The sequence below is a fragment of the Notothenia rossii genome, assembly GCF_949606895.1.
Source record: "Notothenia rossii genome assembly, chromosome: 10".
Classification (NCBI taxonomy): Eukaryota; Metazoa; Chordata; class Actinopteri; order Perciformes; family Nototheniidae; genus Notothenia; species Notothenia rossii.
In genome coordinates this window covers 59,893,353-59,915,951 of record NC_136908.1, presented here as the reverse complement: position 1 = coordinate 59,915,951, position 22,599 = coordinate 59,893,353, and the positions used below count along the sequence as shown (strand labels likewise).

The window sequence follows — 22,599 nt, the reverse complement described above, 5'->3', positions numbered from 1 at the left end:
AAAGTGTTTAAATCGTGGATGTTTAAAGTTTAACGTCTTCATATTTGTCTAATATTATAGGAAGTATGACGCTGCGCTTTCAGTATGCTTGTCCATGTTTGTGATTGGTCGAATGCTCCAGATCCCCTTTCATGTGAACGTGCACCTAATTAGATAGGGCACGGCTGGCTTGAGCGATCCACTTGATAACCCGCATCGTAGGACCGTTTAGCGAGAGCGCGTATGTTTTGGATTAGGCCAACCGGCTCAAACATATCCAGGTTAGGTTGAACCGGCTTTGTAGTACAGGCCTCTGGAGAGCATGTGTGTGAAGAAGCAGGAAATAAAAAAGAACTCACCTTGTGGTATAACCGGCAAGAGAGAAAGCCTTTGAGCTCCATACTGTTTCAGAGAGAATCCTTGATAATCCATGATATGGCGTTTCATCACGGCAGTATTTAGTTTAGACAGTAGCTGCCGGGTCCCGCATGAGCTCAGACCCCTCCCTTTTTTATTTTTTAAAGCTTTATACCCAAAATCAGCACTTTTGAAACAGGAAGTGAAATAGAGTGGTATAATGGGTGATCTGTTTGGTATTTTGAGCAAAACACTTCATAGACATGTTTTTTATATATTGTTATCTGAGACCTATGCTATTGCCTAAAAATAGCATGATAGGTGACCTTTAAAAAAACAGTTTGGATTTTGTTGTCATTTAAAACAAAATATCTATCAATGTAATGTTATATATGGATCTATTTGGTTTAATTTAATGGATGGCAACTTATCAACCATTATTTGTGTAGCTTTTGTGAAAACTTGTTATTAAGTACCTTTCACGACACACAGCTTGATTAAGAAAATGTTCCACAGATAACAAACCAGTGAGACAACAGTTCTTTGCTACTGTATTTGTTTATTTTTCTGCAAAACATCAAAAACAGGTATATATTCTTATTGACTTGAATTAAGATTCACAGCAAAACCTCATCAAACCTTTGAAAAGCTTTCATCGTGTCCACTCTACAATAATATTTTCATCATCATCATCGTCAGAGCAACAACACACACCTACTGCTGGACGAGATGATATCCAGCCTGTTGTCTAAAACAAAAGCAGAGTAGCTGTGCTGTTTACATGGTTACATAAAAAAGTGAGTGGTAAAAGTAGTTCCTACAGTTTCCACAAAGACTACAACATGTCATTATCACATTATCAACAGGTACATGCGTTGAAATAGGGTTAGGGTTAGTAAATGACATTTCTTTTATCCATGACTTTGTAATGAAAATGATTGACAACTCTGAAAAATACTTTAAAATGTTTACTACTCCCTTGTAGGCTATCTCTCACGATGTGACAGTTAAGGGTAACATCATTTCCTCAACGTATTGTGTCACATCACCAGATTATATGAACACAGCAGTGATTACAGAACAATGGGCTTTATTTGTTGAGACTGTTCGAGCCAACCACCCATCACAACTCAAATTGGTAGCTTTTAAATCCAATGATCAGAAAACATCCTAACATTATTCTATATGTGTTTGCACTACCTTAACCACCATGGTGGCTTAACACACGCTAACTAAACGTTTATAAAAAGACAATTACACAGTAGCTATTTGGATTAACGTTATCCAATCAGGCCCTGGAATCAGAGCATCCTTATTGTATACGAAATGTTTCTTTGATTAATAATCATCGCTCGCCTCCTCTTCCTCGTCGTACTTCCTCTTGACCGAGTGCTTCTTGTGCTTACCCCGGTGTCTCCGTTTCCCGGCGAGCTCGGGGTTAGCGTCCCTCGTGTGCGTCTGCTCGTGTTTCTTCAGCAGGCCGGGCACGGAGAAGCCCTTCCCGCACGTTTCACACGTCCACGGCTTCTTGCAGGTGTGCGTCCTCTTGTGCACGTTCAGATGGGACGCCAGCTTGTAGGTCTTGCCGCAGACGTCGCAGCTGAACGGCCGCTCGTTGGTGTGCAGCCGGATGTGGACCTTCAGATTCCCCACCTGGGTGAAGGTCTTCTCGCAGATGGAGCAGCGGTACGGCCTCTCTCTTGTGTGGATCCTCAGGTGGACCCTCAGGCAGTATTTGCTGGAGAACTTCTTCTGGCAGACGGGGCACGGGATCTTAGCTTTGGGCACGTGATCCTGCTGGTGCCTCTTCAGGTCCGACAGGTACACGAAGGTCTTCCCGCACTGGGAGCAGAGGTACTGGCGGTCTCCGATGTGGTATCCCATGTGTCTCTTCAGCAGGCTGGGGACGAGGAACCTCTTCCCGCAGCGCTCGCACATGTGGGGGCGGTCTCGCGTGTGCCAGCGCTCGTGGTTGGACAGCTTGAAGGCCGTGGGGAAGCTCTTGCTGCAGTGCTTGCAGGGGAACGTCATCTGGCTGGTGTGGCACTCCATGTGGCGCTTGAAGTAGGTGGACTGCGTGAAGCCCTTGTTGCAGATGTTGCAGTAGAAGGGCTTCTGGCCGCTGTGAGCCAGCATGTGTTTGGAGAGGCTCTGCAGTTTGGTGAAGCACTTCCCACACTGCCCGCAGGCGTAGGGGCGCGCCGTGCTGTGCGTCTTCAGGTGGTTGTTGAGGAACGCCTGGGTCCTGAAGCTCTTGTTGCAGGCGGTGCACACGAAGGGTTTCTCTCCGGTGTGGATGCGCTCGTGGTCCATCAGCTTGGACTGGTACGGGAAGCTCTTGTCACAGACGCTGCAGGTGTATCGGTCCGCCGGGGGTCGGATCTGCTTCTTCCTCCGGATGCTGGGCTTGTCGTCGTCGTCTAACATCAGCCGGGCGGGGGGGAGGGGAGGCAGGGCGGGGAGCGAGAGGGAGTTGGTGGCGATCTGTGACACCCACTGATGCAGCGTGACCCGATGGGTGTTGGGCTTTTGGGCGTCTTTCGTTGCTGCTGCACTTTGAGAGGTGGACTTCACGGGCATGGAGACGACCCGGAACGGGATGGCTTTTGGAGCCGGCTGCGCCTCTGGTTTGTCTGCTGCTTCCTGTTCCCCTGGTGGTTCCTGTGTACTTTTCTTTGGCACCGATTCCTCCGTCTCAACTGTGTTTGCGGCACTTTTTTCCTTCTCTGCTCCCCCGTCAGCTGTGTTAGCACCCCCCCCCCCGGCCTCCTGTGGTCTGATGTCAGGGGTTTCAGCGTCGTCTGACATCAGTCCGAGGTCCTCAGCGTCACTGAGGGAGGCTGAGCTCGTTTCATTGGTTGTTACTTCTACACGTTTTGGGGATGGCGGCGGTGGAGGAGGCGGAGGTGGAGGAGGCGGAGGTGGAGGAGGAAGAGGTGCCTCGACTGGTTTGGGTCGGAAGGCGAGTGAAGAGAGGACGCAGTTTCCCACAGACGACGAGATAGTTGCTGCATGAATTGAAAAAAAAAAATGTCAACATTTAAACATATATGTACATTCATACCGTTACTACTGTTTATCTGTATTATTATTATCCTTATGTGTATTCTCATGTGTTTTCTTTCTGCTGTTTATTTGTTTCTGTTTTCTTTGTATTGTTTCTGTTAAAAATCCAATGTATTATTATTCTGTACCTCAAGGTTCAAGGCTTTTATTGTCATGTGTGCATAGCTACAGTGTAGTTATGACAACGACAATCTTAGTTCCCAGGCTCCTCCAACAGAGCAACATGAATAAAACAGATAGCAGGGTATCTGCAGGAATCCTGAAGTCAAGATTTAAGACCTTTTTTAAGACCCTTCCCATACATTTGAAGACCTCAGCGCCACTTTAGAGTTTTAACCGGTTGCCTTGGCGACACACTTTACCTCACATTGACTATATACAGTATTGATTGTCCTTTCTCCTTATCTTCCAACCATGTGGACGCACACTAGCATTTCCCCATAACAATGTTGCTTAGCAACCGGCGTAAACGGACCTTCGCGTGTTGTAAAGCAGTGAGCGTGCGATATCCTGTTCAGATGACGTCAAATCCAACGGGATGCCATAAATAAACTACACAGAATCACACTACACACCTACGCAATGATTACATTCAGGCAGACTGTAGAATACAACCTCTTTGGACCATTTATATACTTATTGAAAACAAGCTACAAAATGTAATACCTTGGAAAATGCTGTTTAATACTTTTTAATAGCCTTCATTTTCGCTAAATTGATTTATCAACTTTTAATACTTTTTAAGACCCCGGATAATAGTGCAAGTAAATCAAATCAAATATAATAGAAATTGCGCATAATAGTCTGTATACAAGTAATTGGAATATTGATATTATATAAGTTGCAAAGAGATGAATGTTCTTTCAAAAGTCCAGGTGTTTAACGGTGTAATGGCCTGTGGGATGAAACTGTCCCTGAGTCTGCTAAAACACCTGGATTCCGGGGATCACTAAGGGTCCATCTTATCTTATCTGAAGTGTACCTTTAATACCCAGCAGCCCCTTGGCCTGCTGGTGCAGGAGGAGGGTCTTCAGGTCCCGGCTGTCTGGGATGAATCCGCCGCAGGCCCCCAGCTCCGAGGGCTGGACGGAAAGCATGGAGCCGAGCTGAGGACGAGAGGAAGGACACGGACACAACAAATGAGCATAGATTTATTGTTCAACATTAGGTTAGATCGTGTACATTTAGATGTACTATTATATTATTTATACAAACACACATGTATGAAATTAAAAACCTAATATGAAGTAGTTTCTGTAAAAACGACAACATTTTTACAACAACAAATGAGTTAAGAGTAGGTCTGCAAAGGGGCGGAACATTTCCGGTACATTTCCATGGGAAGCTAAGCTGGGGAATTTTGGAAATATTCATATTGGAAACTTTCCATGGGAACTAACTGGGAATTTTCAAAATTGAAGGTTGGCTCTTCATAGGGAATATTAAATATAGTTGGGAAAGTATATTTCAGCATAATCTTAACTAAAACAAACAGATGCCATTCAAGTACACTTGAGTATCCATGCCATAGCACACTGCTTACTGCATGGCTATTGAGACCACACCCCCTGCAGGCACTGTGCATGCCCACATGCACAGATGGACCACACTCTTGAGCCCAAAGCACATTTTTGAATGAGTGGGGTTGGGGGGGGATGAGTAATATTTAACTCAACATTCATGTTTTTGTTCTTCAATGAAACAAATGATTGTTCAATAAAATAATTAAAACTTGTTCTGTTCTACATCTATTGAAATGTCATGTCTTTTTAATTGTATCATTTTGCATGGATGTTTTCTTATGACAAAACAAAAATGTTTCTATTTATGCTTGGTTATGATACAATTCGATTACTTTACCCTCAATTCCCACTTAGTTCCCTTCATTTGCATGGAAAGTTTCCAATATGGAATATTTCCAAAATTCCCCAGCTTAACTTCCCATGGAAACTTACCAGAAATGTTCCGCCCCTTTGCAACCCTAGTTCCAAGTGAATCTGCGGCCCCCTGGTGGCCAGTACATAAATGATGTGGCCCCCCCCCACCACCATCCAAGTTGCCCATCCCTGCTGTAGGGGGTGTGGTCTCAATAGCCATGCAGTAAGCAGTGTGCTATGTGCATGTGATGGAGGAATGGCATGGATATCCAAGTGTACTTGAAGGCATCTGTTTGTTTTAGTCAGATAGATTATGCTAAAATATATTTTCCCTAACTATATTTAAGTTCCCTATGAAGAGCCAACCTTCAATTTAGAAAATTCCCAGTTTATTCCCATGGAAAGTTTCCATCTTTGAAAATTCCCCTGAATTTTGCAACCCTAGAAGAGTATAGATTTGTTTTGCCTGTTAGGTTAGAGCAGGGGTGTCAAACTCAAGGCCCGGGGGCCAAATCCGGCCCGCGACTTCATTTAATGCGGCCCCACGAGAGCTTGTAAAGAATATAATATGTTTCTTATACGGTTACATGCCGATTTACAGAAGCACGTTGCCCATAAACTACATGTCCCACAATGCATCTCAAAATATGCATTTTTTCATAGAATTTGACTATTTTTCTTCAAAATACGCATTTTTTCTGAGAATCTGACCTTTTCTCCAAAATGTTACTTTTTTTCTTCAAAATGTGATTTAATTTTTTTTTTTTTAACTTTTTTTCCAGAATTTGGCGTTTCTTTTTAAATCATTTTTTGACATTCTCACTTAAGAGACTTATGAAGCTATTACGCTATCCGATAATAATCCAATGCAGAGGCAACATTGTAATATAATGCATTATTTTATATGAAATATTTATATTTGTATTTTTATATAGTCTTATATATAAAACTGGCGCTTTGAGTGCAAGATGCTAATGCGGCCCGAGATGAAATTGAGTTTGACACCCCTGGGTTAGAGCATGTTTTTCTTACGGACCGTCAGATTATGATTAGGAAGTTTCCCTTTTTTGTACTTCACTAAGCTTCTGTTAAACGTTGCTCTCAGGTTGTTGTCAAATAGGTCAACATTTAAAAATAATCCAACCAAAACACATCTTTTGAAAAAGATGTTCATATAGTTGTTGTAGAATTGGTCCAGTCTAAGAAACGAGCTATTTGGTCAAATGAGTTACTGTAATGAGTCCTGTGGATCAACTATAGAAGACATTCATTTGTTTTAATCTCCTAGGATCTGGGAGGAAGCTGTCGCCTCTCGGACCATCAGATAAAAACGCACTTCCTGTCTCCAACCAGAAGCCCAATCAATGCAGTCTCTGCAGTTAGGCGTAAAGAAGTGGAATTCTCTGCCGAATGATTTAGAGGGCTGAAAGAACATTTTTATGTTTAAAAAAGTGTACAAAGAAAGTGTAATTAGAAAGTTGACTTTTGATTGTGTTCTGGTTTTATGTTTCAGTATTTGTAAGCGACTGAAAGAATATTGCTGACTTTTTAATGTTCATTTCATTTGTTGTTATTGTTTTGTAAGAAGGGGCAGGTCAAATAAGATTTCCTTCTCCCTGCTCCTTTCCACCATGCGCTATAAAAAGCATGGTTTGTAAAGTGTACATGGTTTGTTTTAAAATAACTGCCATGTGTGGAATAAACAAATAAATAAAAAAGATAGCAATAAATGTCAGAAAGCAAATGTACAAGTGCATACCTGGGAGAGATTGGGAACAGGAAGAACTTGCTCCAGCTTGCAGACCAGACCTGCAGTGAGAGCCTGCAGCGCCACGTCGAACTTTGTCCCGTACTGAACGGGGAACACTTCCTGCACGGAGAGAAAGACGTTTGAGTTGTGAGCGCAGACGTGTAAGAGCCATTTAGGCACATTATGTTATGGTACAGGGTATACGCAGGAACCCTGAAGTCAGATGTAATCCCTTTTAAGACCTTTTTTAAGACCCTTTCCATACATTTGAAGACCTCATCGCCACTTGGAGTTTTAACCGGTTACCTTGGCGACACACTTTACCTCACATTGACTATATACAGTATTCAGGGTTCATACACTTTTTCACCAATGATTTTCAATGACTTCTCCATGACCTTTACCTACTTTTCCATGACCAAAACAATTACTCTTTCTCAGCGGTACCTCTGAAAATGGGTTATTTTAACATGGAACAGGAAAATAAGCAAAATACCGCGACAGTTAAATGCCATTTTACGTTTCATTACCGTACGATACAGTATGTATTATCATTATAGTATTACTATTTCGGCGATTAGATAAAATATAAATTATATTTGATGCAACTTTAGTTACATTTCCATGACTTTTCCTAAACTTTTGGAAAAATATTGTTTTCCAAAACTTTCCCAGGGCCTGGAATTAGCATTTTGAATTTCCATGACTTTTCCAGGTTTTTAATGGCCGTAAGAACCCTGAGTATTGATTGTCCTTCCTCCTTATCTTGCATTTCCTCATAACGATGTTGCTTAGCAACCGGCGTAAACGGACCTCCGCGCGCTATCAAGCAGTGAGCGTGCGATGTCCTGTTCAGATGACGTCAAATCCAACGGGATGCCATAAATAAACTACACAGAATCACACTACACAGCTACGCAGTGATTACATTCAGGCAGACTGTAGAATACAACCTCTTTGGACCATTCATATACTTATTGAAAACAATCTACAAAATGTAACACCTTGGAAAATGCCCTTTAATACTTTTTAATAGCCTTCATTTTCGCTAAATTATTTATCAACTTTTAATACTTTTTAAGACCCCGCGGACCCCCTGCGAAAATATATAAATGAATGTATTGTGCTATAAACACTACATATTCACTGTGTTTTCATAAAACCACATTCTAAATGAGAGGCAGATGTGCGTGTAAAACAGGAAATAGCTTTATGTCATGACAACCAACGATGGTATATTACTATATTAACACAGCTGAGGATACCTGGAAGAAGCGCTTTTTTTCCACTGGGTTTTTGAGCAGGTTCTGCACCAGCACCATGAAGTTCGTTTGGGATTTCTCCACCTCTGGGTCCTTCTGTAACACAGGACATACCGTCACTCAGGTTGAATGGACACACACGCCGTATGTTTAAAAGCGTCCACGACTGCATGATTTCTCAGGGAACAGAAAAAGTCCTTTCTTACCGCTAAGACTTTCAGCTTATTTATGAGCGTTTGAATGGCTTTAGAATCCGGTGGGCCGTCCTTTTGAAGCAAATCCAAAATGATCTACGGGACAGGAAGAGACACTGATTATTATAAGTGAAAGCATAAATCAAAACCTGAGTAAAACAAACCTCATAAGAACTGAAATAGACTTCCTCGTAGGTCTCAAGTATTTAGGACATTCAGTGCAGTAAAAAATAGACACAATAAATAAGCCTACATCAAAGATACAGGGATATAAGCTATAACTTTAAACACACGTTTTGTTCTTGATGCATGTAATAGGAAATATACGGAGTTCATCCTAGGATACAAGGAAAGATATAGGAACACAAGCTTTTCTACATTTGTACAACAGCTACTTTGCACAATAGTAATGTATTCATAATGTAATGTCTTACGGATGAATGTATTTTCTTTAAAGTTCCCATGTCATGGCCATTTCTCATATCTATATTTCTCATATACATATCTCTGTATAGTATGTGTATTCACTCTCTGTCCTAAACGACTTGTTGGAGCTCCTGCCACCCCCTCCACCTCCCTGTGAGCCCACTGTGCTCTGATTGGTCAGCTTGCCCACTCTGTTCTGATGAGTCCACCACCGTTACAGCGGAACATCAGGGATTATGTGTTACCATGGCGTTTGTTAGCAACCAGAAAATGACACCAGTAAAGACAAACAGATGAGAATGCTGCGTGGGGTCTGGGTGCCGTGTTGGCGGGACGTTGCGGGGCTCGCTTCTGTGAGGAGCGGACAGTGTGAGCTGGATTACTGGTGTGAGTTTCCTGGTTGCTCCATGGGGTCGGCGAGACACCACGAAACTCAGCCTGAGCACGCACGCACTCACCATGGCCTTTGACCCCTAGCCCATCACAGCCCCCCTGCTTCCACTCCTACTGCTATTAAATTACATTTGTATTTACTTTATTATTTGCCCCTTCTGATTGTTTGCTTGTTCCCCATGTAAAGCGGCCTTGGGTCCCTTGATACAAATGTCATCTATTATTATTATTATTATTATTATTATTAAAGCTCCTTTTGAATTTGATATTCGCTCACCCTCGCTCTCAGGCCCAGGACGAGCTGCGCCGTCTGCTTGAAGCTGATGAGGTCGGGGACAGTTTGCGTCACCATGGTAACAAACTCCTCCACTTTCGCGTACTGCTTGACGTTTCTCTGCCGGATGACCTGCCAGATGTACGAGTAGGTGAGCTGCAGGGGGGAGGCCATGAGGCGGAGGGAGGAGAGGGGGAGGGCACCTGTGAACAGAAGAAGAGAGAATTAGTCAAAGTCAACTTTATTGACAATCTTTCAGTTTGTGAGAAGAGTAGAACGAAGCGGTATAAAAACAGTTTTATCCCAGCAGCTATTGCACAACTTAACAAATCATAGGAGCGTCACACAGATGCCTATTTAGTTAATTATGTTTGTACTAGTGTTTTTCTTTTTAAATATTTTGAGAATTGACGGAGCAGGTTGTACTTGTATTAGTTATTTTATTAGAGATGTGTCTATGTTTATTTTTAGTGGGTTTTTATCTGCAAACTAAATCTACCTAGGGGTACAAATAAAGAACCTGAACCTGAACCTTGTGTGTACAGACAGAGAGATCGAAATAGCGTTTCCAACAATACCAAATACAAAAAATATAAATATATGTATGCAAATGTGTATATACCGTATTTTCCGGACTATAAGTCGCTCCTGAGTATAAGTCGCATCAGCCAATAAATGCGTCGTGAAGAGGAAAAAAACGTATATAGGTCGCACCGGACTATAAGTCGTATTTATTCAGATATTTATTTTCAAATCCAAGCCAATAACAGACATTTACGGTAAACTGGAAAGGGAAGTTATTAACTACACAGGTCCGGTATGTTAACGCAACACATACCTTCTACCTGGAGGCTGGCTCTGCGAGTCGGGCTAGGGTGGCATGCTTCTACCCCTTGACGCGCTCCGACGGAGGACTGCTGGGACAGACGGGGCATCTCGGACGCACCCACTGAGCATTCGGCCGCTGGGCTGGTAGGGGTGGACCCTGCGCCGCACCGGACACAAGACGGCGGGCTAACAACAGACGGCTAACAAGCTAACAAGACGGCTAACAACAGATGGCTAACAAGCAGCTAACCCGGAAGAACCGTCCGCTCTCTTCTTCGTTTTTTTCAGTGGTACAGGAGCAGCATATAGTTGTCACAAGCCGAGAGCGCACTCTCACGGCTGTAGACAGTTCTTGTCAAAAAGTATGAATTCGCATTTATTCAGACATTTATTTCACACTTAACAATTTAACACAAACGGTTATTCAGTTAATTTAACACAGAACAGGCTGAATGTCCGGTATGTTACCGGTAATTTAACACAAACAGTTATTCAGTTAATTTAACACAGAACAGGCTGAATGTCCGGTATGTTAACGTAACATATGTACAGTTATTCAGCTACACAATAGCATAAGGAACATCGCTGGGAGGCTGAAAAAAAGAGGCTAAATTAACACGACGAGCCAAGTCTCGGTAAGCAAGTTAACGAAGCTCCCGATCTCATTCCACTTCACTGAATCCATTGAATTCTTCATTCTCGGTGTCGCTGCGGAACAACTCCGCCAACTCCGGAGGAAGACGAAGCACTGTCTCCTCTTCTGCGGGGCTGTCGTCAGACGCAGCATTATTTCCCGTTATCCCAGCCTTTCTGAATCCGGACAGTATGGTTTCGGTTGTCACAGAAGTCCATGCTTTGTCGATCCATCCAAGGACTTGCTGGAAAGTTGCATGGCGCATCCTTCCCGTTGCCGTGAAGCTGTGCTCTCCATCCACCATCCACTCCTCCCACAGGCGACGCAAGACAGCCTTGAAGCTCCGGTTCACGGAGATGTCGAGTGGCTGGAGTACTTTTGTTAAGCCTCCAGGGATGATGACAGGTATGGAGTTGCAAGCTTTTATTTTATCTTTGAACAGTTGCGTTATGTGCGCTCGCATACTGTCCATCACAAGCAGGGCTTTGCGTGTTTTAAAGAAGCCGTCGGGACGCTTAGTGTAGCACTTTGTAAGCCAAACATTCATCATTTCTGTATCCATCCATCCTTTCTCATTCACGGCCACGGCAATTGTGGGGGGGAAGTCGTCTTTTGGCATGGTTTTGCGCTTGAAAATGACCATCGGTGGTAATTTCGATCCGTCTCCACAACATGCAAGCACCACGGTGAAGTGTGATTTCTCATGACCAGTTGTCACTATATTCACACTTTTCTGCCCTTTCTCTGCGACACTTCGGCCCATGGGGATGTCAAACGTGAGGGGGACTTCATCCATGTTTATAATGTGATCCGGTGACACGTTGTGTTCAGTCACCTGCTTTGCAACAAACTCACGGAAACTGTCGATCTTGGCCTGAAAATCTGCTGGCAGTTTCTGACATACAGTTGTCCGTGCTCTGATAGAGAGCCGGTTCCGTTGCATGAAACGGTAACACCAGGACGGCCCGCCTCTGAAGTCGTTTATATTCATGTCTTTGGCAACTGCCAGGGCGTGGAGACGTACATGCACCGTTGACATGCCTCTCCCGGCAGCACGTTGCTCTAAAACCCATCTATATAGTCGTTCCTCCAGCTCTGGCCATCTCGCCCTCAGCCCGCGATTCGCTTTTTTTGTTTTTTTCATGGCGGCAAGAGCAACCTCTGCTTTTCTCCAGTCTCTCACAAGTTTCTCGTTGACTCCAAACTTTCTCTCTGCTGCTCTATTGCCGTTTTCGGATGCATATTTCACAACCTGCAGTTTGTAATCTGCAGCATACGATTTTCTTTTTGGAGGCATTTCGATTTTGTTCAGTCTTTCTTTTCTTTTAATGTTAATGTTATTTTTTTCGGTGGTACAGGGGCAGCATATAGTTGTCACAAGCCTAGAGCGCCCTCTGGTGGCTGTAGACGGTTCATGTCAGTCAGCATGAATTGACATTTAAAACATATATACGTCGCTCCTGACTATAAGTCGCAGGACCAGCCAAACTAGGAAAAAAAGTGCGACTTATAGTCCGGAAAATACGGTACCTATATATACACAATCAAAGACACATTAAGACCTAAATAAAAGCACAACAATCAATATATACAAAAATAACAGTAAGGAAGATTTCTGTCAGAGAAACAGAAAGCAAGTTTCCTTTGTTTTGGTCTATTGACAGAGAAGTAATCGCCAGCTCTATCGATAAATAAAGTATCTTAACTATTCATTCATGATTGACAGGAAAGGCTGTTTTCAGCTTCTTAAATATAGCGTATTTTCTCAGTTCCTATTAAACTGGATATCTTCTGGTTTTGGACGGACAAAAGCAGACAGCTGAAGACACCACTTTGGATTTTGAGAAATTAGGATAGACATTTCCATAGACTAAACAATTATCCCAAAATGATCTGCAATGGGGGGGCAGGTGCAGATGAATGATGTGAAATATAATCAAGTGTTAAATCAGACTTTAGTTCCACCTGGAGTAAATTCACAAGCTACCCTGCAGTATACAAAGTCATTCAAACTAGCTGCACCTTTACCAGCTTTGAGAACACTTTAATGATCAATCATTATAAAACATATCTTAGTTATATGTTATTCTGAAATGGACCAATCTGCACAATCACTACTTTTACTTTTACATTTTGAATGCAGGACTTTTAATTGTAACACAGTTTTCCTACACCTTGGTACTTCTACTTTTACTCAAGTACAAGATCTGAGTACCTGGTTACAGTAAACCTGTAGGGGGCGCTGCAGAGCTGACATGATGAATGCAGATAAACTGCAGATGGGTTGGTTTAGGATGAAACTAAGCGGGCATGTTTGCGTGTGCACGTACAGTCGGGAAGAGAATGAGCGCCAACGTGCAACCTAGTTAGATTCAAACTCAAACTAGTCTGATTAGTGTTTAGTGGGATTCATCCTGGTTGTTGTTAGCTTAGCTTAACACGACGCATCCGGAGCAGAGGACGGTTTTATTTGAAATCCAGCGGCATGGACCATCCCTGCTTTATCTTGTATTATTAAACAGCTGCAGAATAACCTTAGAAAACTCTGCAACACGTAACATCAGAAGCGAAAAGCCAGTTCTTCGCAACACGTGGTTTTCTTTGCGTCTCATTTTCTAACCGTTGTTCCCTTAGCTACAGTTAGCTTGTTAGCTTAGCAACCTACCTGTGGTATCGGACCGTTTCTCCATTCTGTGGCCGCGTGGGTTCCCCTACTTCATGAGAATGTGCACCGACTACACAGATACACTCAGGGTGTTGTAGTTTAGCCTCAAATATATTGTTTAAAAGTCATTAAATGCCTTTCTTCCGACAGTCAAGCCAGGAAGAATAATGGCGGCCGCTGGGTAGCAGCTTTCCAAAACAAAAGTCCGAGTGTTTCCGGCGGAAACGAGTGTAAAAAATAAAAGCACGCTGAATTTGCAAAGAAGGAGCAAGTGGAAGAGCGATTTGTCAAATAAATGATCATCAGACTTGTATAATTAATTGTATTTTGATGTTATAATTTATTCTTACTAAGAAAAATAATAACAGTAAAAAAAAGAAGTATATCTTAAATTATAATAGTTTCTTTATGTACTTTTTAAAAATGTTATTTTTTTGTTTTTTAACTGCTTATGTATGCACCGTGTACAGTTGGCAATACAATTGTTCCTGATTTAATATTTTGTATATTGTAAATACTGCACATTTCTGCTCCACACTACCTCTTGTCTGGCAGTGGCTCAGACAGTAGGGCTTGGACTGGGAGCTGTAGGGTCGCCAGCTCAAGTCCCCAACCAGACTTAAATATGGAGTGTGGACTGCTACTTCCCAGTTCACCTCCTGCCCTGCCGTGGTGCCCTTGAGCAAGGCACCGGACACCCCCCGACTCCCATTGCTCCCCAGGCGCTGTACAATAGCTGCCCACTGCTCCTTGTACTAGACTCCTGGTACTAGGATGGGTTAAAAGCAGAGAACACATTCACACACTCAACACACTCCGATTATATCTATCTATCTTTTAAAATCTGCAAATTTCTCCACTTTCAATATAGTATATAGTGTTTGTCATATTTTATTATATTTGACTGTACTCAGTTTATGACATAATTATATGTTGTGTAAATATTGTCTTTATTTTGGATGTTTTACAATAGTCTTAACATTGTTTTTTAAAATAGCTTTTATAATAGTACTGTTTTTATTATTTTGTATTAGATTGTTTACGTATTCTTCTTTCTGTGTCTTCGTATGCACCATGTATACCAAAGCAAATACCTCGTAACTTGGTAATAAAACAGATTCTGATGTATAGTTAAAAGACATTACATTACATTTTTACTTGTTAGACACTTTTATCCAAAGCGACTTACATACTCAATACTGTGGGCAATCCCCACAGGAACAATTTGGGGTGAAGTGTCTCAGGGACACAACGACATGCTGACTGCAGTAGGGTTTGAACCTGTGCTCCCCTGATCCCAACACCAAGGCTCTAGTCCACTGCGCCACACACCTCCTGACAATACGACAATATCCATCATTCCTGATTGTGTTGCATAACAAACATACAAGCGGTTTAATTATTACAAATTGAATCACCAACACATTTTATTGATGCTATTGTCATTTGTGCAATCAACAACTATGGCAATAAAAAAATGCATCATTATTTTGCAGACAACAATAATATGATGTACCAATATATATATATTTTTGACATTGTCACAGAAAATACAGTAATACTGACATTGGGCAGACAAAATATTGTAAACATTTAGTAAAACGGGGCAAATGGTCATTATAATCTGTTACATCTTCTACAGTAGCAGATTATAATGTTAATTTAGTTACTAATAATAATAATGTGTTTTCCCTGAATGTTCACAGTATTTTGTCAAACCCTGTATACATTCATTACTTGGTCTATTTTCCATTTGCAAAATTACAATAAAAACATCATTAAATGTTTTTTTTACAAAATAACTTAAACATCTCATACAATACAAATCCACATTTCCACCGAATAAAAAAAAAGAAAAGTATGCAATTTGGTCACCAGAAACAATTTTTTTTTGTCGACCTCATGTACTACATTTTTAATAAAGGTATATCTTCCCATATGTCATTGATGTGTCTCGGCAGTAAATCATACGAGTACAGAAAACTGTTATTCGGATGCTGACCATCCTCTGTATTTGAGGCTATACAAAGCGTATGTGGTCTGGAGATTCTTTGCCTGTCGACTCATACGGGTCTGCCGACATCAGTCGCGTTTGTAACTGGCATTTCCTCCAGCCTACGGCCAGTTCTTTTGTGGCGAGAACAAGCCCTCCTTATGCTTCTCACTGAGCTCATCCGACCGTCCATCTATCCATCCCTATCTCCCTCACTTTCCCCCGTCCTGTCTCTCCCTCTGACACATGCAGCACAACAGCGCTCACACTCGGGTAAGTCATGTTCTCATGACTGAACATGATTGACTCAGTGAATAAGGCTTTAAAAACACACTGACTGTGCCCGGGCAGCAGCGATAGATCACTGGGCAACAGCTTTGAAATACAATGAAGGGATTCAAAGAGCCTCTGGCGATGGCTATCTACCATCTGGTCAGATCTTTGATACACAAAGCAGAGCGCTTGTCAAAGTGCTCGGCCTGTGTTTCGTGACTATAGCAGGTTTGTAATTTGACAAATCGGAATAAAGTCAACAAGACAAGCTCTTTGATTCCCCTTTGTACCTCTGATGCTTTACCGAAAAGCAGTATTGACAGGAATGTGCATCATGTACCCCCCAATATGTTTTCAGTAGACGTAGAGCAGGTGGGATTCAGTGTGTTGACTGTTTACTCTACAGCAGTGAGTCTCGGAAACTAACAGCAAACAAATTGATGACAGGAGTCCCATCTCAACAGGTAAAGACTTCTGCCAAACAAAGTGTTTGATTCAAGCCTCCGCGGATAGCTCAAAACTGGAGCATGGCGACACCCTGAATTGGCATGAGGCAGTAATAAAAAATAAAAAGCTGTTAAACACTGGCCAAGACAAGACAACTAATGTACTTCACCAGCCATTTTGGATCACAGCCAGCCAGTGTGTGGGGCGTTCTTCCACTGGTCCCAAAAACCTCTTTGGATAGTTAAGTGCCAGAAGTGCTTGGGGAATATTTTGTGACACACCCGCTTTCACAGCAGGTGAGTCGTCTCTCGTAGTCCGTGCACTCAGATGAGTATAAGCAGTGTCAGAATAAAACACTTGTTTATCCAGAAGGCTCCTGGCACTAACAGAAGAACCTGGAGAGTGAGTTGTTATTCTGTGTTGCAGATTTCCCTTTTCTATTAATCATGCTTCATCCGCTCTCATGTTCAGGGATCGCCTCCCCCACTGGCTGAGTGTCAGCGGCGTGGGTGAGTGTTTGAAGTGGGATGGAGATAGACACAGTTGAGAGCGTGTCAGAAGGGGCCATTTGGCTATTTTCAGTTTTGCAAACTTGTAATAGCTTCCTAGACTTGACCTGAAAGTAAAAAGCAGAAAGAGAAAGTAAGACTCACTGTTTCAAAAGTTTTTTTTGTTCCTGTTTTCTATTACAAATAATACATTTCAAAAGCGGAAATCATCACTTTAGGTAATGATGAGTTCTCAAAGTACTGCTGAATATTTCATGATGTTAACTTACCAGGAATTGCCTTCCTGGAAGTGCTCACCGAAATGAAGGCACATTATCATGAAGGGTTAATTAGGGCGAACCACAGTAACCCAAAGAGATTAGAGTGAATGTTGTTAATGGAATATTTTCTACCAATAACGGTATGATTAGATGGAGGCGCCTAAGTTTCTTTTAATATAACAACAACAGGATAACCACTATCATTCGAGGTATATTCCATCTGTTATATAACACCAGGATATGGCCCTCTATAAATAACTAATTGTGAAATGGCTCCCAGCGGAATCAAGAGCGGAAGTCCAAAGTGAAAGTGCTCCTTGTGGTATAGAATCTATTCAGTCCTTTTGAGTTTGACATTATCCCCCTTTAATACACGCATGCAATTATCCGTCTCAAGAGTGTAATAACTGTGTTCCAATTTTTTCAGTAAAGGAGCAAAAGAGTTATTTCCGACGCTAGTTTATTCCATACAGCATGGAGTATGTACATTGACGCATGACTTTTGTTTCTTAGTCCAATTTATAATAAAATAGAAAGCATATGTTTAATGGCTAACTTGTGTTTTACCGGTTGCTTTATGGTGTTGTGTTTTCCCCTGTAACTTAAATCCTTTCACTTTGGTTATGTGTCCTTATTTTACTTGCCGGAAAATTGCTTTTTCTTTTAGCATTTAGCTTAACTTAGCTCCACTCTCTGCGAAGCTTTTGGTTGCAAAAAACCACAACATGGCTACAACCTACTTCTACTTCTTACATGCCATCTTTGGTTTACTTATTGCACGTTGCTTTGGACACAAGTGTCAGCTAAATGCAATGTAATATAATATAATGTCTAGGTCTACAGCCATGGTAGCATCTCTGTGGTGCAGCAGTGCTTCGAGCTAAATGCTGACATCAGTATGCTAACATTTTCACGCAAACAATGCTATCATGCTGATGTTTAGCCGGGATTTTTACCATCTTCACTGTCTTAGTAATGACCTCATGCTGGTCAATTACTTTTTTTCACACATGTGTCTATGTATTGTATATTTATCTATCATACAAAGTGAAAACTAATTTTCACGTTTCATAAAGTAGCTAATCCACTCCGAATAATTACTCACCAGCCACACTATGATGACAACACAAGCTGTGAAGGGGATGAGAGCCAGAAGCAGTGGATATCTGTTGGACCAGCTGTACTTACGACCCTCCCGCTGACCACCTGGAACAAAATAATATATTTAGAAATCTGACCCTGACTATGCCAATCATCTTTCTTTTATTTATTTATTTTTTATTCCACAAATATATAACAGACATGAAGATGTATACACAAATCACACCCACCTCCGTTTACAGTCCACTCAAATCTACACGTTATTGCTCACACATACATACATTACCCCTATCCTTCCAAGTCTTGGCAAATGATATATGAAAATAGAGCTCTCAAGTCTCACGCGACACACGCATTTCACTCCATTCACACGTTCACACGCCACACCTTGTATTTCTCACGCAGAGATTTCTTTCCAGGGTACCGCCCACCAAGTTGCGCCGCAATTTTGTAAACAAACTAGGCTTGTTTGAGACGCGTGTACTCCACTAGCACCCCCCCCCCCCCCCCCCCCGTTGACATTCGCGATACAGAGGGCTTCATACTCCACTAGCACCCCCCCCCCCACCCCCCCTCCGTTGACATTCGCGGTACAGAGGGCTTCATGGGAACTTTGAGGGGAGCCAGAAGTTGGAGTACCAAACACCGCTGCCAAAATCTCACTCTGAACTCTGTTCAAAACTTGAGAGCCCATTCATTCTCTGACGCTACATGTATGCTTACAAATCAGGTTGCTAATCATCTTCATGCTTTTTTATTGAACTACCATCAAGGATTCAAGTGGTTCTGTCTCTCAAAAAGACTCAGGTTGACAAATGCTTGGTGTAAAAGCACACTTAGAGGGCTTTTATGACCCTATAACCGCTTAATTACCTTTGCGTTCAGGGTTAACTTACATATCCGGTTCCTATCCCCAGTTGTGTTTTCTTGATCACAGAATCAATATCTGCCAACAAATAGGCCACTAAGCTTCTTTAATTGTTGAGGAAGCCATTACAAATGCAAATGCATGACCGTATACCTGGTTTTTGTTGTGAATTAAGGCATGGTGGTGGCTTGCACGAGAAACCCGATGTTCCTTTGGAGGCCGCATGTAAGACGTCTTTGATGTAGTCAAAGTAAAGGCCCGACGTCAAGCTCCCTTCCTGATAGTGACACTGGAAGAGTTGCATCGCGGTTTCCTGGGGGATCAACAGCACAACAAGCAGCTCTGATAAACCTCAATTATGTAATTATATGTGCAAAACAGACCCAGAATGTGCAAAATATGACTTCCTAAAACTGAGCTCAATCCTTTCCAATGACTTACGAGCTCCTCGTGGTCAAAGGTGAAGCGTAAACTCTTCAGCATCGCGACGAAGACGAGTACGTTTTCTTTGTTGGAGGAAATGGTGCCAAACATGTTGGCTAGCTTCCTTAGACTCTGCTCCAAAGGATAGATGTTCAACACGACCCAGCACGTGCCAGCCTGCAGATGTGTACCAAAGACATTATCAATGTTTGTTCAATCATCAATACACTGTTTGACATTATTCCTTCTTTCACTTCCTTAGATACTCACCACTTCTTTGGGAATGTAACTAACAGGAATCTCATAATCAGAGGGGATATTCTGCTTCTACAGCGGGGAGGATGACAGAACAATTTGTGTGGGGTTAAATACAAACACTAGAAACATGTATATGTATGTATGGGTAATATCATATGCATCAACCCTGTATACTCACCAATAATGATAGCTTGCTCACATCGTCAGTAATCGGCGTCCCAAATTTTCCGGAGCAGAGATTTAAACTTGCGAACAGACTCAAGAGGAGACAAGGTGCTTTCAAGATCTAAAAGACAGAAGAAAATGAATGCTATGAAAAAACTGAAAGGTTGACTTTGATTAAATGTTTTATGTCAACACAATAAGGTTAAATAATAGGTTAATATTATTGCTTTCAACTAACCTTATTGTGAGTAATTTCTTTTGACATTTAAGGATTGCAGAATATTTTTATATACACAACATCATAGCAGTCAACTCTTTGATGACCATAATTTCCATTACAACATGAACGTTATATGAAAACATGTTCAAATAATGTCATATATTATGTGTAAAAAAAACAAAAAAGGGCAATTTCTTACTCAAAGAGGATTTGATATATTGTAGTAGGACTTTCAAATGATACCAAATTCTCTGCTTTTCATTTCTGAACGAGACAAGCACCGATAAATACATTTGTCTAAAAGTAATACACTTGTTTTTTGAATTTTTAAAGCAAAAAAAGCCAGACATTCTCCTCCATTTGCAGTTTTTTTTTAAATTAGCTAAGGCAAATGAATCATCAATGAAACTGATCAAATACATAATAGTTAGTTACAACCCCAGTCCAAAATAAAAACAATTTCGACCGTTGATTCATTTCACGCCTGAATGGTAATAAAATAATAACACACTGCAGGACCAAATGCACGGACGTTTTTTTGACATCTGCTTTGACTATTTGCCGCTTAAAAGACTTTAAGATATCAAATGCAAAAAGCATGCAATGAGGTTGAATCTGATGAATCCCGCTTCAAAGTTGCCAGAGTGAGTGTTGGCTTCAAAGGATTTTTTCATCCTTGTAAAATGAACGTGCAGATGGACGTCTGGGAACACACAATCTCTTCTGTTCGATATATCGAGTCAAAGTAAATCCTTTCTCTTTTCTTCCCCTTTCAGGAGATTACTGTGTGCTTTCCGTGCGGCTGTGGGGTAAAGTGTCTTTGTGTGTTTTGAAAAGCGCTATATAAATGAAATGCATTATTATTATTATTATTATTACTACAACACCAGTGACTGTTACCTCTTAACACGTTTAGAACTGATTTATTTATATATTTAATTGACACATTTATCACTATTAAAAGAAATACTGAGGTTTTGTTAGAGGAGTTATTCTTATTTTTTACACTGCATGTTTAGATACTATGGAAATATTTAAGCACTGATGTATTTATGTCTTAAATTCACACATTTTTCACTACGATGTATTCAACACTGAAAAAAGAAACACTGTGATATAATCTTTCTGATTGTACAGTTATATATTGTAAGAATAAAAAAGAATATTCAAACATACATCTCTCTCTGTTATTTAACCATATAATACAGCTGCATCACTGAATACACTTTTACAACAAACTGTTTCTGTAACAGAAATAAAATGATACTTACTTTCTTCCTCATATGGAGCAAGAATCCGTGGTTGCTTAAATCCAAGGCATGAAATGAAGTGTTTCCAGTTGAGAGACAGAGCTCATTGTGTGTGTGTGTATATGTACATGTGTGTGTCTGTGTGTGTGTGTGTGTGATGTCCGAGCGTCTAGTGAAACTTGAGGATGGGCTGCAGTCTGCTCTCGCTCCAGACAGATTGGAGAAGTGTTCTGACGTGGTGGAGAGGCCGCCTACAGGCTGAGTCACCGTGTCACACACTGCATCTGTCTCAGACTTTTACCATAAACTCCTACGTATCAGTGTGTTCGTCAGGAGAAAGTGGGCGCCTGTTCTCCGGAGGGAATATTCTGGTTAGAATAAGTCAAGGTTACTCCCAAAACTACTCAGTTTTGACAAGTGAGAATGAGGTTTTTGGTACCGCTTGAAGGTGTTTTGAGGGTGGCTGATTTTCATTTTTTCAGTATTGTTATCCGTTTGGATTTATAATGGATTTCATCATCATCATCATCATCATCATCATCATCATCATTTATTCACAAGTTAAACTAAAAAAATCATGAGACATAATGGAGACATGTGAAATGGGACACCCCAATAAGCTATAGGAAGCTTGAGCCCAGACAATAAGAACATACAACGTAACATATTTTCTTTATATATCATAAAGGAATTGAGAGAATTCACATATTATTATGAAACATTACAACCCAAAAACATCCAACTCTGCATTTCATCTGATATATTTGCTTAAGTGTCGCTTTTAGTGCTTTTTAAAGACAGACAAAAATACAAATAAATGTTGTATAGATTTTATAGATAGAATAAGATTGTTTTGCCTATTAGCAAATACACCGTTGCAGTCAGTAAATATGAAGTAAAAGCCAATATCATGTATGTTGTTGTGTCCCTGGGAAAGACACTTCACCCCAGGTTGCTCCTGTAGAGATTGCCCATAGTGAGTAAGTCACTTTAGATAAAAGCGTCTAACAAGTGACATGTAATGTAATGATTTATGATCAAATCAGTATCAATCACAAAGGAAAACACTGAGTAAAAGTGCTGCACGTCACACATTATTATCACTAACCTTTGCCATCACTGCGGTG

General features: G+C 41.3%; 2 protein-coding genes across 2 annotated transcripts; both read right to left on the bottom strand.

The window, feature by feature from the left end:
* Positions 1-875: 875 nt before the first annotated feature.
* LOC307021756 (uncharacterized protein) lies at positions 876-13,937 on the bottom strand. Its single transcript, XM_079654171.1, has 7 exons — positions 13,706-13,937; positions 9,582-9,781; positions 8,498-8,581; positions 8,295-8,387; positions 7,039-7,149; positions 4,385-4,508; positions 876-3,344 (listed from the first exon to the last, which is right to left on the bottom strand). The coding sequence occupies exons 1-7, from the start codon at positions 13,728-13,730 to the stop codon at positions 1,675-1,677; spliced, it is 2,307 nt and encodes a 768-aa protein (XP_079510297.1). The 5' UTR covers positions 13,731-13,937; the 3' UTR covers positions 876-1,674.
* Positions 13,938-15,119: 1,182 nt separating this feature from the next.
* On the bottom strand, positions 15,120-21,661 carry LOC307022435 (uncharacterized protein). The gene is made up of 7 exons (XM_079655250.1): positions 21,494-21,661; positions 20,016-20,123; positions 19,850-19,906; positions 19,598-19,756; positions 19,310-19,469; positions 18,293-18,393; positions 15,120-17,034 (listed from the first exon to the last, which is right to left on the bottom strand). Exons 1-7 carry the CDS (start codon positions 21,503-21,505, stop codon positions 16,870-16,872), a joined length of 762 nt encoding a protein of 253 aa, XP_079511376.1. The 5' UTR covers positions 21,506-21,661; the 3' UTR covers positions 15,120-16,869.
* Positions 21,662-22,599: the final 938 nt, after the last annotated feature.

Excerpts from the sequence above, each read along its gene's own strand:
- LOC307021756 (XM_079654171.1), bottom strand. The coding sequence starts at position 13,730 with ATGGAGAAACGGTCCGATACCACAG. Across the intron at positions 7,150-8,294 it reads AAAAAAAGCGCTTCTTCCAG|GAAGTGTTCCCCGTTCAGTA; the intron begins GTATCCTCAGCT and ends CTCTCCGTGCAG. Across the intron at positions 4,509-7,038 it reads CTGTTCCCAATCTCTCCCAG|CTCGGCTCCATGCTTTCCGT; the intron begins GTATGCACTTGT and ends TCTCGTCCTCAG.
- LOC307022435 (XM_079655250.1), bottom strand. Across the intron at positions 19,907-20,015 it reads TGAGCAAGCTATCATTATTG|AAGCAGAATATCCCCTCTGA; the intron begins GTGAGTATACAG and ends TCCCCGCTGTAG. Across the intron at positions 19,757-19,849 it reads GTTACATTCCCAAAGAAGTG|GCTGGCACGTGCTGGGTCGT; the intron begins GTGAGTATCTAA and ends ACACATCTGCAG.